General features: G+C 52.5%; 4 protein-coding genes across 4 annotated transcripts; 1 reads left to right on the top strand and 3 right to left on the bottom strand.

Annotated features, from left to right (window-relative positions):
- Positions 1-130: 130 nt before the first annotated feature.
- IRE1 (bifunctional endoribonuclease/protein kinase ire1) lies at positions 131-4,115 on the bottom strand. Its single transcript, XM_062879651.1, has 2 exons — positions 1,381-4,115; positions 131-1,326 (listed from the first exon to the last, which is right to left on the bottom strand). Exons 1-2 carry the CDS (start codon positions 3,818-3,820, stop codon positions 158-160), a joined length of 3,609 nt encoding a protein of 1,202 aa, XP_062730803.1. The 5' UTR covers positions 3,821-4,115; the 3' UTR covers positions 131-157.
- Positions 4,116-5,169: 1,054 nt separating this feature from the next.
- Positions 5,170-7,290, bottom strand: QC761_504240 (uncharacterized protein). Its single transcript, XM_062879650.1, has 2 exons — positions 5,924-7,290; positions 5,170-5,850 (listed from the first exon to the last, which is right to left on the bottom strand). The coding sequence occupies exons 1-2, from the start codon at positions 7,122-7,124 to the stop codon at positions 5,711-5,713; spliced, it is 1,341 nt and encodes a 446-aa protein (XP_062730802.1). The 5' UTR covers positions 7,125-7,290; the 3' UTR covers positions 5,170-5,710.
- Positions 7,291-7,538: 248 nt separating this feature from the next.
- QC761_504230 (uncharacterized protein) lies at positions 7,539-9,213 on the bottom strand. The gene is made up of 2 exons (XM_062879649.1): positions 8,597-9,213; positions 7,539-8,458 (listed from the first exon to the last, which is right to left on the bottom strand). Exons 1-2 carry the CDS (start codon positions 8,874-8,876, stop codon positions 8,142-8,144), a joined length of 597 nt encoding a protein of 198 aa, XP_062730801.1. The 5' UTR covers positions 8,877-9,213; the 3' UTR covers positions 7,539-8,141.
- Positions 9,214-9,227: 14 nt separating this feature from the next.
- On the top strand, positions 9,228-10,363 carry QC761_504220 (uncharacterized protein). Its single transcript, XM_062879648.1, has 2 exons — positions 9,228-9,762; positions 9,820-10,363. The coding sequence occupies exons 1-2, from the start codon at positions 9,354-9,356 to the stop codon at positions 10,341-10,343; spliced, it is 933 nt and encodes a 310-aa protein (XP_062730800.1). The 5' UTR covers positions 9,228-9,353; the 3' UTR covers positions 10,344-10,363.
- The last annotated feature ends 4,656 nt before the right edge of the window (positions 10,364-15,019 follow it).

Genomic DNA, 15,019 nt, shown 5'->3' with positions numbered 1-15,019 from the left:
AATAGAGAGGCAGATCCTGGAAGCCAAAGACATATTACATAAACCTTCAAACTGTGCTACAAAAAACATTCATCAAAACCACCTCATACTTAAAAAATTACTGCACCACACACTCCCCTCCCAACCCCCAACCCCCAACCCCAGTCACCACGACCCCCTAAGGCACCACAACCTCAGGCTCATAATATCTCCTGAACCGATTCCCCTCCCAAGCCCCAATCTCCCAAACCACATGCCAGCACTCGAGCAACAACATTGGAAACCTGCTCGACCAAAACTGCATGTACCCCTCCGGCAAGCTCCCCACCATCTTCTTGACATTCTCGGGCATATCCTCATAATGATTCTTTTTATTCCTCAACGCCCTCAACAAATCAAGCATCTTATCCCCCGTATACTTCCTCTGCTTGCCCAAACTATCCACAAACGACTGCGGCAATTTCTTCAAAAAGTTCTGCCCTAGCCCAATAACCTCCTTGCTGCTCGCCTCCAGGGTAACAAGCGATGCAGAAGGTGGATCACGCGGTTCTTTTTCGAAGTGGTCAGAGACGTCGCACAAAAAGTCGAGGCGTTTCTTGGGGTCCCAAAAAAAAGGGTGGCCCATGACTTGCTTGGCTGTGGGGCGCTCCTTGGGGTCCGGGTTGAGCATCCAGTCGATTAGATGTTCTGCTTCGGCGGTTCTATCGCCCAAAACGCTGAGGTCCTTGAGGCTTTTGGTGCCCTTGCGGATGTTGACCTCGCGCATGAAGCGGTCGCCGCAGTCGTAGGGGTGTTTGCCGCGGGTCAGCATGTAATAGTACACCAAGCCCAGCGAAAAGATGTCAATAGCACGAGTGACGCGGCGTGTGGACGACGGGGTGCCCTCCGGACCGGTGGCGTTGGACGTGGAATGGAAGCTGGAGCCCGGTTCGGCGAGAGCCATGGGGTGCGCGTGCGGTGGTGCGTCGTCGTCGATCAGAAGCTCGGGAGCGCGCCAGCCTGTGGTTCCTGCAGCGTGGGCGGTGGTGGCACCAAACGAGGACTGCGTGCCTTCCAGCTTCTTGCATAGACCGAAATCAGAGACCAGAATGCGCGGTCGGCCGTTTTTGCCCATGTTGACGAGGATGTTTTGAGGCTTGAGGTCGCGATGGACGATGCGCAACGAATGCAGATGGCTGATGCCATTGGCGATTTGCAAGAGGACGTTCTCCATGTGCATCTCGCCAGCTCTCGCCAGGGCGAGGTGGTTGTATGGTTTAGTAATGACATCGGCCAATGACGCCTCGCACAGCTCGAGGGCAATGTACAAAAACGAAGCACGCTGTTGCTGGGCAAAGTATCGAATTACTGTTTGGGTTAGCCACTAGCGCAAGGACAACAGCGGCAAAGAGTAAAACGTACCGTTGTAGTTGTCATCACTCTCGCGCAACAGCTTCGTTTCCTGGCTGGCAATCTCGTGAAACTGCACCAACATACGCTTCACAGCAACGGCACGGCCATCCCACTTGCCAGAAAAGACAACGGTACCGTTGCTTCCTGTGCCCAGCTGATCGGCTTCGTTGACCTCGAGCCCGCCCATTCGAATGATGGAACCGGAAACCTCGTCAGTGTTGCCGGAGACGGTCAAAATATCAGGCTCCAACGTCGGTGCGGGACGAAGCTGCTTCGCCTTGTTGACAGCCTCCTCCACGGACTCCTGCGGAGGGTCGTCATCTCGAGATCCTGGATTATCACCCTGCTCCTTGCTACCGTTTCCTTTTTGGTGTTTCTTACCACCACGACGGCCTCTGTGCGCCTTCTTCTTCTTAGGAGTTTCAGCAGCAACAGTGGCACCGTCAGTAACGGGGTTGGACGTGGGTGTGGACGTATCCAAAGCCACAGGCTCAACGAGAGCGGGGACAGCAACGGGGACGGGTGTGGCGTCGCCGCCCGAAGCCACAATAGGTGTCTCGAGCTCTTCCTTTGGCGCACTGGGCTCGACTGGCACCGCCTGTGGGGCAGCAGCCTCCGGAGTCGTTGGCAGCTCTTCGATTTGAGGACTCGGTAACACCTTGACTTCGAATTCGGGGTGGTGCGTCTTGGACGTATGGCCATTCAGAAACCACTTGCGAATCGAGTCTTTAAAGTACACCGCCAGAAACAACAAGACGATGAACATGTTTTGAGGGCTGAACAACTCGGACACGGTGGTGTTGCCAAACTTGTCGATTTGCTCCTTTGCCGCGTGCAAAATGTCAGTGGACGCCGGTTCAGCCGGGGACAATGACTGAGGGACGTCCATGTTGGGAGGAGACTCGATGCCCTCATGCTTGGGGGGCGCGTCGATCAACAGAGGCAAGCTGGCGACATCCTTGAAGGGGAGACTGCCGGGCTGAGGGACGGGGACTTGATGGACGCCAACCAGAGCCTTGGACATTTGGACTTCGTTGGGCCTGTCAACGGCTTTCCACCACTCTGCTTTGCCGATCTGTGCCGCCGGGGCCTGTGAAATCAAGGGATAACGGCTTTTGGACATGGCGTACCAACTGCCGGTCCCAGTTTGGTTGAGTAACACCTTTTCATCGTCGAAACCGGTGTTTTGCTGCCCAGGCAGTGGAGGATGGGGCAGAACAACACGGCGTGGCTTCTCGCCCGGTTTTGATTCCCCGCGCTGCAAGACATCAAAGACGCGAGCGATGGGCGAGTCGAGCGTGGACATGAACAACTGATCTGCCTTGCTGGAATACGCGATTCCGAAGAAACGCCCGTCGGGAGCACCGGTGATGTACGTTTGGTCCCTGCTGAACTGGTTCTGCTGGATCAGATCCCTGTCGCGAGTATTAGGGCCCCATTCGCTGTACTTGAGAGACGCAATGGGCCCGCTTCCCACACGGTGAATCACGACGGTGTATTCGGTGCGTCCCAGGGTGATGGTACCGCTGTGGCATGCCTCGTCCTCGTCGGTGAGAGCGTTCGGTTTGTAGCAACTCTCGTTATCCACCTGGTTGACAAAAACGCCACCAGAGCCGACCTCTTCCATGATGGCGCCTGTTGCGGCGTTGAAAGTGACCATGGTGGTTTTCTTGTCCCCGGTGTACATGATGCCCTCGTCCGGGTCACTGAGCGGGGAGAGATCTTCCACCACCTTTTTCATGGTCCAGGGCATCTTGGCGAGGCCGGTCCCTTCTTCGTTGGGCCTCCACAGATAGAGCTCCCCGTCGCGGGTGGGCTCCACCACCCATATGTAGTGATCAATGGGATCAAAGTCTTCGTCAAGAACGGAGCGGTTGGTACGAAAATGACGGGTCTCGATCATGGGACTACCGGCCTTGAAGTGCCAGCGCTCCACGCCGGTTCTCCTGTCGCTGGCGTAGAGATCCCCATCGACGGTCGCCAGAAGAACAAAGTCTTCCACTTCCCACTCCTCCAGACGCCGCGCAATATGCTGCGAGAGTCCAGCCCCACGGTTGGGGCTGTCTTTTGATGGAGGAGGTGCTCGAACGGACAGGTCGGAGGAGTCCGGAGCAAAAGCTTGGGCGCGCACATCGTGAGCATTGTAGATGTTGTTGGTGTCGGTATCGCGGGATGGTGACAGCACGTCGGGCTCCCGGGTGACGGTGTTCTTGCGCCGTGCGTGGATGGCAGGCGTTTCGACGAGGGGCTCGGCCGTCAGGGCGGTCGAGGCTATGTTTTGAGCAACATGCTGGTGGTCGCCCTCGAGGGGAGATCGTAACCGGTCTGGCTGACGCTGATCGTGGCCCGACTGCTGCTGCTGAGCATCGGCCAACTGGAGCAGAGGCAGGAAGATTACGGCGAGGGTTGCCCAGGTGTATTTGCGCTGGCCAGGAGGCCGTCGCAACATGTTGGGGACGTCAACGCGACTGACTCGGGGGTCGTTGTTGCTGCACGGCCGTCGAGGGTCGAGGTCGAGAGTGGATTCGGTCTACTGCAGGCGACCGACAACGGAGGAGGTCGACTTGTTTGGTCAAGGCTGATAAAGGTCGTCGGCGTCGCTGTGTATAACACCTATTCAGTATGATGGCACGATGGGGAGCAAGGAGAAGCAAGGGTAAGGAGTAAGCAAGGTGAGGAGCGGGTGGAGGGCTGTGGAAGCAATAAATGGAAGCAATTGGACACGCAAGAATGGCCCTGTTCCGGCTCGCCCTTCCTCGCCAAGAGCAGTTGACATGGATGTTAGGGCACGGGAACGAAGTGGGGTCCGGTTAGCGACAGACCTCCCCTGAAGTTATCAAGTGACATATTCACCATCGTGGAGCAAAAACATTGACAAAGGAGCACCTTGATGACCTCGCTGTGATTTGATCGAGAAATAGCTTTTGAACTGTAGTTCGAGTCTATATTAGAGCCACAAAACCTAATTTGCTGGTCATGCGTAAACCTATGGCTTCACCACCCCCACGTGGGCGAGGAAGTTAACGCCTTTGCTGAAAACAACCTAGCCAGGCAGCCAGTTCTGGGATGTCAGGTAACAGTAGGAAGCTTGAATTTGAACAGATCTCGTATCTGGATCAAAAACACCATCAGATATAAAATATATGCCTAGCAATTCATTCAAGTCACGAGTCTTCCGGCAAGTCAGATGAGGGAGCTCCAGTGCGTGTAAGTGAAGAGTGACGATGGAGCAACTCAAATGTACCTCTCTAACAATTTTGAAACAGGCTGTGCGTCAATCCCGGCCGATGATTGGACAACCCGCCAAGACACTTGGTTACAAGTACCCCTCCATCAACAACAACAGCACAATCTGGTGCAATCCTCTGGCCGCCCTTGGGCTGGAGAGAGCGAAAGAGAGAGAGAGAAAAATTGGCGACGGCTAAAGTCATCCAAGTCGGACGCACACCATCTTGACCATCACACAGGCAAAGGACACAGGACAAATTGTCCACTACAGAAAAGATAAAGTAGACGTTCAGAAAAGCCCGGTTCCTTGCGTCACAGTGCACTCCGCAAATAAGGGATGCCTATCCGTACCGTGTTCTGTCCGCTGTGGACCAGTCTGCGAGACGAGGAAGGGTCACCCTTTCATCAGCCCACACTCACTTTTCCTGAATCTGTGACATTCGACCACCAACCGCTCTTTTCAGTTGATGGTTCAGTGACTGGTTCACCGAATATTGAGATATCTTAAGGTCTTTTTTTGCAACAATTATTTGTTGTGCGACTTTGGGAATCTCGGACACTTGATGACCGCTCGCCCCTCCTTTTTCTTGTGCCCCCCGACTGATGGTTGATCAGCAGACCAGACCTACGTACACAACCGCACTTGCCCTCGCATTTGTTGATCCTCTCTTTTTCGTCCCTTCTTCGGCCGGCCGGTCTCGTCTGTCTCTATTGAAACCCCTTTTGGGAACATGTGGATATCAACTGATCAAAGCCTTTTTCTCCCCTCCCTGGTTTCAGTTGTGCCACAGCATGGCGGGCTCTGCCGCCGACGGTGCCTTTTTCTTTCTTTGTTTTAGAGGGCTCTTCGAATCCCGCTTCTCTCCAACGAGGGAGAACAACGAGACGTGGCTTATTCGGGCTGACAATAACGATTGGTTTTTGCATGCAACCCTTCTTATTGGCTCCTCATCGCCGAAAATGCTGCCGAAAAGTACCATCTTCAAGTCGACCGGTGTTTTTGGTCACGTCCTGGGCTCCACCCATCCGGAACCCAAGGCGGTGCGGATAGATTGGGGCGGCGTGGTTGCATGATATTAAAAACTACTACACAACAATATCGCGGACATTCCTACAGTTTCGCAGCCTTTTTATCCTCCAACATCTTGGTCTGCACCTTGTAAATCTTGAGCAGCTGCCGAACCGCCAAGTCAAGCAGGACATCCTCCGACCCTCCCGGAATTCTCGTCCCCGGAACCTCTCGGTAGAGCACTGTGTGATGGGTAGAAAAACAAGTCAGCATTACCTCATTCAGTCCGTCAACTTCAAGACAAAAAAAACTCACTCTCAGCAACCATCCCCTGCCCCGTAGTGGTGAACCCATTGCCCCCAAACAACAACACCGCCGTATCAGCACACTCCCTGAACACAATCCCCGCCTGCGCCTTCAGCAACGCCGTCATACCCCCCAACTTGACATCCGCCTCCTCCGCCGGCAGTCTTGTCATCAAATAAGCAAAATGCTCCACCCACGCAGTCAAACTCTCCAGCAACGCGCCCGCTTTCGCCAGCCGGTGCCGCACCACGGGCTGTTCCACCAGCGGCTTTCCAAACGCCTCCCTCTTCATGACGTACTCGAAGGCCGCGCTGAGCGCCACCCGAGCCTGCCTTGTGGTCCCCGTGGCGACGGCTAACCTCTCATGGTTGAAGTTGGTCATTATGTACTTCATCCCGTGGTTTTCCTTTCCAATTAGGTTCTCAACCGGGACTTGCACGTCGTCCAGCTCGATGAAAGTAGTCCCGGCCGAGATTTGCCCCGCGACTTTGAGACGGCGCATGTTAACCCCGGGGTGGTTTTTGAGCGGGACGACAAGGAGGGAAATGCCTGCTGCTCCCGAACCGGGGGGGCCGGTGCGGACGGCCATGGAGGCGTAGTCGGACCAGATGCCGTTTGTGATCCATTTCTTGGTGCCGTTTACAATGTAGTGTTGCCCGTCGGGTGATTTCTTGGCCGTAGTCACGATCCCGGCCACGTCGGAGCCGGCCTCGGGTTCTGTGATGGCGATGCAGATTCTTTTTCTGCCCAGGAGGATGTCGGGGACAATTTTTTCTTGGAGGATGGGGGAGCCGAACTTGAGGATGAGGGGGAGGCCAAAGGCGATGCCGGTCGTGAGGGAGCCTGGGGGGCCGGCGAGGCCGGAGCGGACCATTTCGTCGCCGTAGATGTAGCCGTGAAGGGAGTCAAAGTCTTCTACTTTCAGACCGCCGAGGAGGGTGTGGATGCCGAGTTTTTTGAGCCACGCTGCGGGCAGGGGGGCGGGGAGGGCGGGGATGAGCATGTGGTGGTTGGCAAAGGTGGAAAAGACGGATTCGGGGACGGTGGCGGTGGGGGATTGCTCGGATTCGACGGCGAGGGAGTGGAGGTTGGAGGTGATGAAGGGGCGGATGGCTTTGGCCCATTGGAGGTGGGAAGGGGTGAAGTAGGGGGAGGGGAGGCCCATGAGGGCTGGGGGGTCGGAGAAGGGGATGGGGGCTTTGGAGGTCATTTTGGTGTTGACGATATGACAAGTCACAGGCGAGTCAGGTGATGTGAGTAAATGAAGCAAAATTGTTCAAGGCGGTGGGTGTGGTGAACACAAAGGAAAGTATATGTAGCATCGCGGTCCCCCGCATTTTGAAGGCGATCACCAACCGTATGAACGTGATTGAGCCTCGGTTCCCCTGCCTTCTCCGCATGCCCTGGCAGCTGCGTTGGAGATCACGACAGGGCTAGCTGAGCATGCGGGGTACCTGGCACAGCATTGGTTTCATGTTGGCTTAAGGCATAGGTGACTTTATCAATCGTTGCATGTATCTGTTGAAGAGAGGATGCATGGATGATATTGCTTAGTCTCCTAGTAGCAGAAATGACAAACAGCCTCCACCACAGAAGCGAAAAGTTCAACTTTATGATCTTTAGAGCTTTCACGATGCAGAGGTCGATTTTCCTACCTGTTTGACTTTGCCATTATTGTTACAAGCTGCTCAAGCACCTACAGTGAAAGTCACCCCGTCTCCCAGACTGATCCTGACCCCGGCGTAGTCTTTCAAATATAACCATCCCAAAATTCTGAGTTGAAATGGCCTGAAAGACATGACAATATAGCCCCTACCCAAACACCTAATTTATGCAATCGCGCTGTGCAACTCCATCCCATCTCGCCCCTAGCCGAAGCTTGCCTCCTGCCTCATCTGGCTTCTTTGCTTTTGGCAGTAAGATCACCCATATCCCACAACGACTCCGGGTTGAAATCCTTTGACTCTCGCTTCCTACTAATCGACCAGTAACACCTTGCAAACTTGGTGATGAACGTTCCTCCCGGTTAAGCTGCTGACCTTCAGCTGGGGCTGCACGATGCAGGGGAACTAATCAGGAAGCGAGACCTCGAGAATCTCAACCTGGAGCCCTTGTGAGATCAATATGAAAAGATCTCACCACCGCGCCAAAGCCTGAGGCAAATAACCTTACTCCAAACATGCTGCCAGCCCACCCGACACCTCCCTCCCTCATTCAGCCACCCCCCTTACAAAACAAAAGCCCAAGCCATCAACCCGACCGCCACCCCCTGCACCCCCAACCTCTGCACCGCTCCGGCCGAATCCGGGCTGGCAGTCGACGTAGAAGTCGACGTAGTAGACGTGCTGGTCTGAGTCCTCGTAGCAGTACCAGGAACCGTCACCGAAGCAGTGGTATCATCCCCAGCCCCCGGCCTTCCCTCCGACCTCGTAGCACACATATTAAACCCATTCCCACTCGCCCCCGTATGCGTCATCGTGCCGACATAGACACAAGCACCATTCAGGTTAGGATTGAAAACAATCCTATCCGCTCCGGGGGAGCCTGCTCATCATCATCAGCATCTATCATGACGTGTAGAAAAAAAATTAAACATAAAAGAAATAAAAAAAAATAAAAAAAAAATTAAAAAAAAAAGAATTTAGAAAAAGAGGGGGTGGGGGGGAAAGGGAAACTACTAACCCCCTTCATAAACCCCATTCCTCACTATAGGAAACTCCTGATACGGCCCGCTGGCAGCAAAAACGAGACCCTCCCGGTTGTTGAACCGGTGAGGATACTTGTTGTTTCCCAATTGCTCCCCGTCCTCGTGGAGACGGCAGCCTTGCTCGAGGGCTTCCTCGATTTGGGACCGGGACCAGTTGTTGTTTCCGCAGGTTACTTGGCCGATGGAGGAGGTGCCTTGGGCTGTGGCGGTGGCGGCGGAGAGGGTGAGGAGGAGGAGGGTTTTGAGGGTGAACATTTTTGATGGGTGATGATGAAACCAGGATGAAGATAGAGAGAGAGAGAGAGAGAGAAGTGAGAGGTGAGGTGGAAGTTAGGTTAAAATGAGCGTGAGAGTTGATGTGTTTGCCAAGGGTCGTGGCGCCAAGAAGACACTGGGGGATTCTCCGGGGGAGAGGTAAGTGATTGGCTGCGTTGATGGGGGTGATGGGGAAATTGTGAGACATTGAGATGAATTTATGGAGCTGCTTCTTTTTGCAGCTGGAGCGAGTGGTTTGGCGGTGTTCTAGAATTTTTGCACTAACATTTTTGGGGAGTGAATTGTGAGCCAGCCATTCGATGTTCTGCGAGGCCTCCTGAACAACCGCCAGGAGGATCCAGGAAGAATCTGGTGGGCATCGCATGCCTCGCTGACGTCAACCCCACCTTTGACAACCATAACTTGTATTTTGAGGACAGACGTCTTTTGTAGCAGGCCAGCAATATTTAGACTTGCATGATAGAGAAAGCTTTGGACGACTTTTTCTCGCTCATTTCTTCCTTGTCGAAATCATCGGATCAAACCACCTCAGTTTTGACACCTTCACGACCAATCATGTGCAATATTTTTGAACAGTCGTTGCAACGCCTTAGCAACCGCGAAGCTGTGTTGACCGCGGTTCGGCACTGGGTCCAGGAAGCCCAGAAACAACAGCCCAGCGATGATCTGGAGCACCTCTTGTGGTATGCCTGGGAGGCGGTTATTGACAAAGCGGGGAAGACGCCCGTGGACCAGCAAGAGCAGCTAGTACAGTTTCTTGCCGAGCTCAGGAAGCACGAGCTGCCAAACTTGCGGTTTGGTGAGCAGAAGGTGTGGAAAGATTTGCCCAACTTCGGGCTGGCGGCTAGGGAGAAGTATAACGATGGTAAGCTTTGACTCAATCCCAAGGTCGTTATGACCACCTTCGCTAATCCCATGCAAGTAGAGGCGTTTGCTGCTGATTCACCCGAAGACCGTGCCAAACAAGATGGACTGGTGGGGTTGCTCGCAAGGTTGACAGGTGTGGTGACCAAGGATATCGACCCGGAGACCACAAAGGGAGATATCGGCGGCGACTTTGCGTTGTTTGGGCTCTGGACCCTGAGGGAGGTTTTTGAGGGTAATGTTACCACATCGAACACGGAGAGAAAGGAATACATTACGGCGGATGGAGAGTTGGTACAAGGAGCAGATGCCCAGGTTGCCAGTCGGGGAGTCAGTCAGGCTAGCCTCTACATCCTGTTGGCGGGGGAGTATCTCTGGAAGTTGAGCCAGGCGAATAAAGATTTCGTGGGGAACAACGGCGCGCCTGGTCCCTACTTCAAAGATCGCGCATGGAAGGGCTTCAGCAAGGAGAGGTGGGCAATCTGGAAGAGAGGGTTCGAGAAGGCCCAGGAGTGGGTTGTGGGTGAGGAAGCCAAGGCAAGAGTCAAGGCCGCCGTCGAGAAGGTGGCTAAGTTTGAATGATGTTGGTTTGAGGGAGAGATTCCGGGGGACCGACACATGAATTAAGGTATTTAGCCAGCTACTTGGTAGGTAGCTTCCGGCTAGCCTAGATCAAATTGACGTATCTTATTGGAATGCTCTGGATGTTCTGCTATTTTCGACAACATTATACTGCCGTTTACTATGCTCATTGGCATTAGAGAGCGGCTCAAAGTCCTTGCTGTGAACCCATCAAGACACCGAGTGGCAAGTGGGTCTGTGAGACTGTATTTGAAACCAGAGTAGGTTCGAGACCTACTGGCGCCAACCTGTGGGGATCTGGGGGTCAAGTGCAGTGGTCACAGGTTCTTGTACAAGCTCAGGGTGAGTGCTACTGTGATGATGTTGAGCAGTGGAGTCCGGACAGCTCCTAAGGCGCCCAAGTTATAACGTTCGCATTAACTTGGAAAATAAGATATTTCCCAACTTCAGCCCCATTTTATGATTCCTATCCCTTTACGGTAGGCAATCCAGTAGTCAAACTCATCTTGGGAATAGCCTCATCTCGTCTCGGCTCGGCTCACCGTCCCCTTACCTTATTCCATCCCACTGCAAACCCCGCATTCTCCGAGACGTGTCTGCCATCAATGACCCAGCAAACTCTATTTCTGGGTTCTTCTCTTTCTCTAATTCTTTTAGCCGCAGTGAAGCTTTGAAATGATCATATCTGAGATATTCAAGCTCAGCGCTTCCTTTGCAGTTTTCCCCTTCCCTCTCCTGTCGCTCCAATTTCTCGTCCAAAGCCCTGGTGGCCTCCACCTTCCTCTGCGAGGTCTCGACCCTTTCAGCCTCAATCTCTGCCATTTTGCGCTGCCAAGCTTCTCCCGGTTTTAACAACTCGAAGCGTTTCTCATTGATAGCTTCATACCGATGCCTAGCAATCTCAAGGGTATCCGCGGGACTTTCCTTCTCGGACCATACACTATCCTTTCTTCTTTCTCTGATTTGATCTTGTTTCCTGTTCTCCAGCACGTTCCGCGTGAGAGTATCCCAGTTGTCATTCTGAGCGGCCAATCGTAATACCGCCCTCCTGCTCTCGGTACTCAACTGGCAGGCTGTAAGCCAGTACAGTTTGAACATTTTGCTTGGGAAGCTGTTTTTGATCCCTACCCCCTTCCTACCTCCGTCTGCAAAGGAGCTACAACCTCCAAATAGCATTGCCGACAAATGGCCATCTTTGGCAGTCCAGCCACAATATACTATTTGCTATGGCTCATTTCAATCCCATCGCAGTAAAAGTTGGTGCTTGGAATTTCACCAGAAACATTTGCTTCCTCAGCCGCATTCTTAGTCTCGTGTTTCGGTGCGACAAGTTCGCCTTCGCTTTCTGGCATCTTCTCTGCGTCCAGATGAGTCGAGGTCTCCAGCGTGCCTTCACCTGCTCGGCTTGGTTGATGGTATCTAACAAGAGTAACTGGTGTGCAGTATATACAGTGGACTGCTTGATGTCCACAGGCAGCACACAAGCTGTCAAGTCCGGGATTGATAATTCCACCGGGCTTGTTATTGTGATGGCAAATACAGCAGGAGACCAACGGATCCTTTAAAAATCTCATTTCTTCAACTGGTATCCATTGAGGCATATGTGTTAGCAACCGCTACTTATATCGGCCCCAAGCATCAGCTTAGTCGACGATCTTACCATCTCTACTTTGGTGCCGCATACAGAACTCCTCACCATACTCCTCCCCCTTGCATGTGCGGCAAGTCCGGATAACGCGGACCCATTCCTCCACCACTCCAGTTTGTCATTTTCCTCCAGCTCCTCCGCTGTTACTTCAGAGTCATCTGTTTTACTGCATATTTACTGTTTATCTCCGTCGATATTGGATCGGGGTTTGTTATCTTGTAACTCGAATCCCGTTTTGTAGTCGTTTGTGCTGTCGTCTGAAAACTGACCGTCACTAAGACGATTGTTGCTTTCATCAGACATTAAATTTTGCCGGCTGGATGCCATATTGCTGTCTTTATTCTCGTCCGAACCGTCGTCTGTGTCAGCTGACGGCACGCAAAAAGTGATGGTTGTTCCTGGTGTAGACAAACGCGACGTTGGTAGTGCTTCGCGGATGTAATTGTTTCGTCGCAAAATGGGCATGGTATTCCTGCGGTGATGTCAAGAGGCCACTGTGAAAGTTTGACATAGGCCTCGACATCACCAGTTTGTAAAAATTCCGATGACTGGTGAGACTTTATTCAAATGTGTTTTGCATTCGGCCATCGACTTTATGTGTGTCTGGCACCCAAATGGACTTAAACAGGTGTGCCAGTGGTTTTGTTGAACGTGGTACATCCTGTATGACTGTCAGCTATTGGAGGGGGAAACGGGACTGAAAAGTCCCAGTATCATTCATGTCGGCGTCTGAACTCTCGGTCAGGTAATATGCAATCCTCAGCAAGGCAAATATATGACCTGAGATGACTATATATATGCTTTCTGATGTTCCATTAGCTTTACACCTGCCACGAATGAAATGGGGTTCACTCACTTCCAAGCGTTGCGATCCTCTGCGACAACCATGGTGTAATAAAAGGGCATTAGAAAGGACCCATATCTGCCTGTTTGGGTAGTGGTGGGATGTTGAGGTTTCCAGCCGCTGCCGCTGATGTTGCATAGGAGGTCTGCGAGATGCCAGCATCAGACTGGTCTTCTTTGATGATAGTTGCGGTTGCGTTATCCTTCATGGTACGAGGTATAGATGATGCGATAGTTTCGGAATCCCTGGGCTCTGCCTTTGCTTGTACTTCCGCCAATCCGACAGACAGCCTTTCATGATGCGTTTCCCAGTATTTGAAATACTGACGCCTCCCAGAGAGTGACTTGCCCAGTCGCTCAGCCAACCATGGCTCAATTTTGGTAAACTTTGAGCTAACATGCTGAACGTCATAGGGCTCAAAATACGTTTTGTCAGTCAGCTTTGCGACAAGGAAGCGTTGATGGGGTGCTGGTTTTTGATGTCGACGCTCAAGCGCAGAAAACAGCCCACGACATCCACGATGAAACGATGCGAGACATTGTAGGACAGAGCTGGCAATATTCCGTGCCATTGTCACATGGGAAAACCAAACATGGCCCGTTGTCAGTTCATAAAAATGAAGATAGAAAGAGACCAAGGTAAGGTCTGTTGCGGCTCAAGTGCTGCCCTCCTGGCCAAGAGGAAGCTATGAAATATTGAATGTGGGGTCAGGCTTTTCCGCAACGTTGCAAACAGCCTGAAGGGAAGGAAGGTGACTGGGTAAGAGCAGCGGGGGCCCAATGTGCAGGTTCTCCGCTTTACCATTCGCACCTCCCCGTTGTCTACTCACATCCGAAGCGGCTTTTGGTATGATCATGACCTTCTTCTTAAATCTATGAAACGCCGGCATGTCGGGCCTCGAAATCGCCGGGGTGCTTTTGGGGTCTATCCATCCCTATTCTGATCTCGACCTCGAGCACTACAGCGAAGGTCTTTCTACGTTGCGAAGGTGGAAGAAGTACCAGTCTGAACTGGATTTCCAATATCGAGAAGTTCACCAATCAAGATATTGATCTAGAGTCTTCACGACGGGCCCGCTCGCAAGGAAAACTCCTCCATATTCTTAGGAATCTTTTGAATAAGTCTGTACCACGCTCTCCAATCTAGCTTAGCATGTAGTTGCCAACACGATCTCGGCGTAAAACTCGAAATGAGGACCACCATCACGATCACCGACACCAGACATACATCCTCTAATACCTCAAGCCTCTGCTACTGACTCCCCGGCATCTAGACCCAAAGGAAAAACGACTGTCAGCTTCAGATTGCCACAGTTAGTAGTCCACGTTAACAGCCACGACTGTTCTCGAATCACAACCACAGAACACTATCACTAGCGCAATTTCAGGCCTGACCAACACCTTGACGGTCCCTTTGTTATCGAAAATCACTACAACGATAAATATTTGCGAGGCCTTTCAAATTTGCAACAGAGTTGCGTTGCGCAGGATAGGGGCGCCTATGGTATCATCATTGACCACCAGGCGTTAGGAATGGGCAGACAATATACCATCTACCCCAGCGACCCGACAACAACTTGGTCTCTCATCGCGACCGTCTCCACCTTGCACTCGTCATTTCATCAAACGTCCTTCAACTCCACGGCACCCCTTGGGTCCCGGACGCCCTCGGTAGCCATGATGTTTTCTTTCTTGCGAGGAATGGATATCCTTTGTATAGCCAGCCATTCTTCCGCAACACTCACCAACCCTCCACCAACCCAGTCTTGTCGCCTTCGGAATCAGACAACGGCCTTGCCTTCGTCCTCGAGCGGGAACCCAAAGTACTTGCCCTTGGCTTCCTCCTTATCGAGCTAATGCTTGGCCAAACGCTGGACGCACTTCGCGGCGACACGGGACCAGGGAATCTTTCTCGAAGGTAGTCTGCTATCGAAATATGTCATCGCACAGAACGCCTTACCTAGGATCAAGACGGAGAGTCTGAATTACTGGACTGCGGTCAGCCGCTGTACGGATGGGGATCTCCACAACTGGAGGTCGAGGACTGATGGTACGGGACTGGACAATGAGAGCTTGTGTGAGGAGGTATATTCGGGAGTAATTGCGCTGCGCATTTTCAACTTATCACCCTTGGGGAGCAAAATTTTCTTCTTTTCTTTTTCTTTTTTGGATTAGATATCTTAGA

Source organism: Podospora bellae-mahoneyi, chromosome 5 (genome assembly GCF_035222275.1).
Source record: "Podospora bellae-mahoneyi strain CBS 112042 chromosome 5, whole genome shotgun sequence".
In the NCBI taxonomy this organism is placed as follows: domain Eukaryota; kingdom Fungi; phylum Ascomycota; class Sordariomycetes; order Sordariales; family Podosporaceae; genus Podospora; species Podospora bellae-mahoneyi.
Note: the sequence above shows the minus strand (reverse complement) of the source record. Positions and strands in the feature narration are given on the sequence as shown.

What these genes read in the sequence shown, in the direction of transcription:
- IRE1 (XM_062879651.1), bottom strand. Translation starts at nt 3,820, where the DNA reads ATGTTGCGACGGCCTCCTGGCCAGCGCAAATACACCTGGGCAACCCTC. An exon ending in GAGTGATGACAACTACAACG is followed by an intron (nt 1,327 to 1,380) that starts GTACGTTTTACT and finishes TAACCCAAACAG; the next exon opens with TAATTCGATACTTTGCCCAG.
- QC761_504240 (XM_062879650.1), bottom strand. Translation starts at nt 7,124, where the DNA reads ATGACCTCCAAAGCCCCCATCCCCTTCTCCGACCCCCCAGCCCTCATG. An exon ending in GCAGGGGATGGTTGCTGAGA is followed by an intron (nt 5,851 to 5,923) that starts GTGAGTTTTTTT and finishes CCCATCACACAG; the next exon opens with TGCTCTACCGAGAGGTTCCG.
- QC761_504230 (XM_062879649.1), bottom strand. Translation starts at nt 8,876, where the DNA reads ATGTTCACCCTCAAAACCCTCCTCCTCCTCACCCTCTCCGCCGCCACC. An exon ending in GAATGGGGTTTATGAAGGGG is followed by an intron (nt 8,459 to 8,596) that starts GTTAGTAGTTTC and finishes GATGATGAGCAG; the next exon opens with GCTCCCCCGGAGCGGATAGG.
- QC761_504220 (XM_062879648.1), top strand. Translation starts at nt 9,354, where the DNA reads ATGATAGAGAAAGCTTTGGACGACTTTTTCTCGCTCATTTCTTCCTTG. An exon ending in TAGGGAGAAGTATAACGATG is followed by an intron (nt 9,763 to 9,819) that starts GTAAGCTTTGAC and finishes ATCCCATGCAAG; the next exon opens with TAGAGGCGTTTGCTGCTGAT.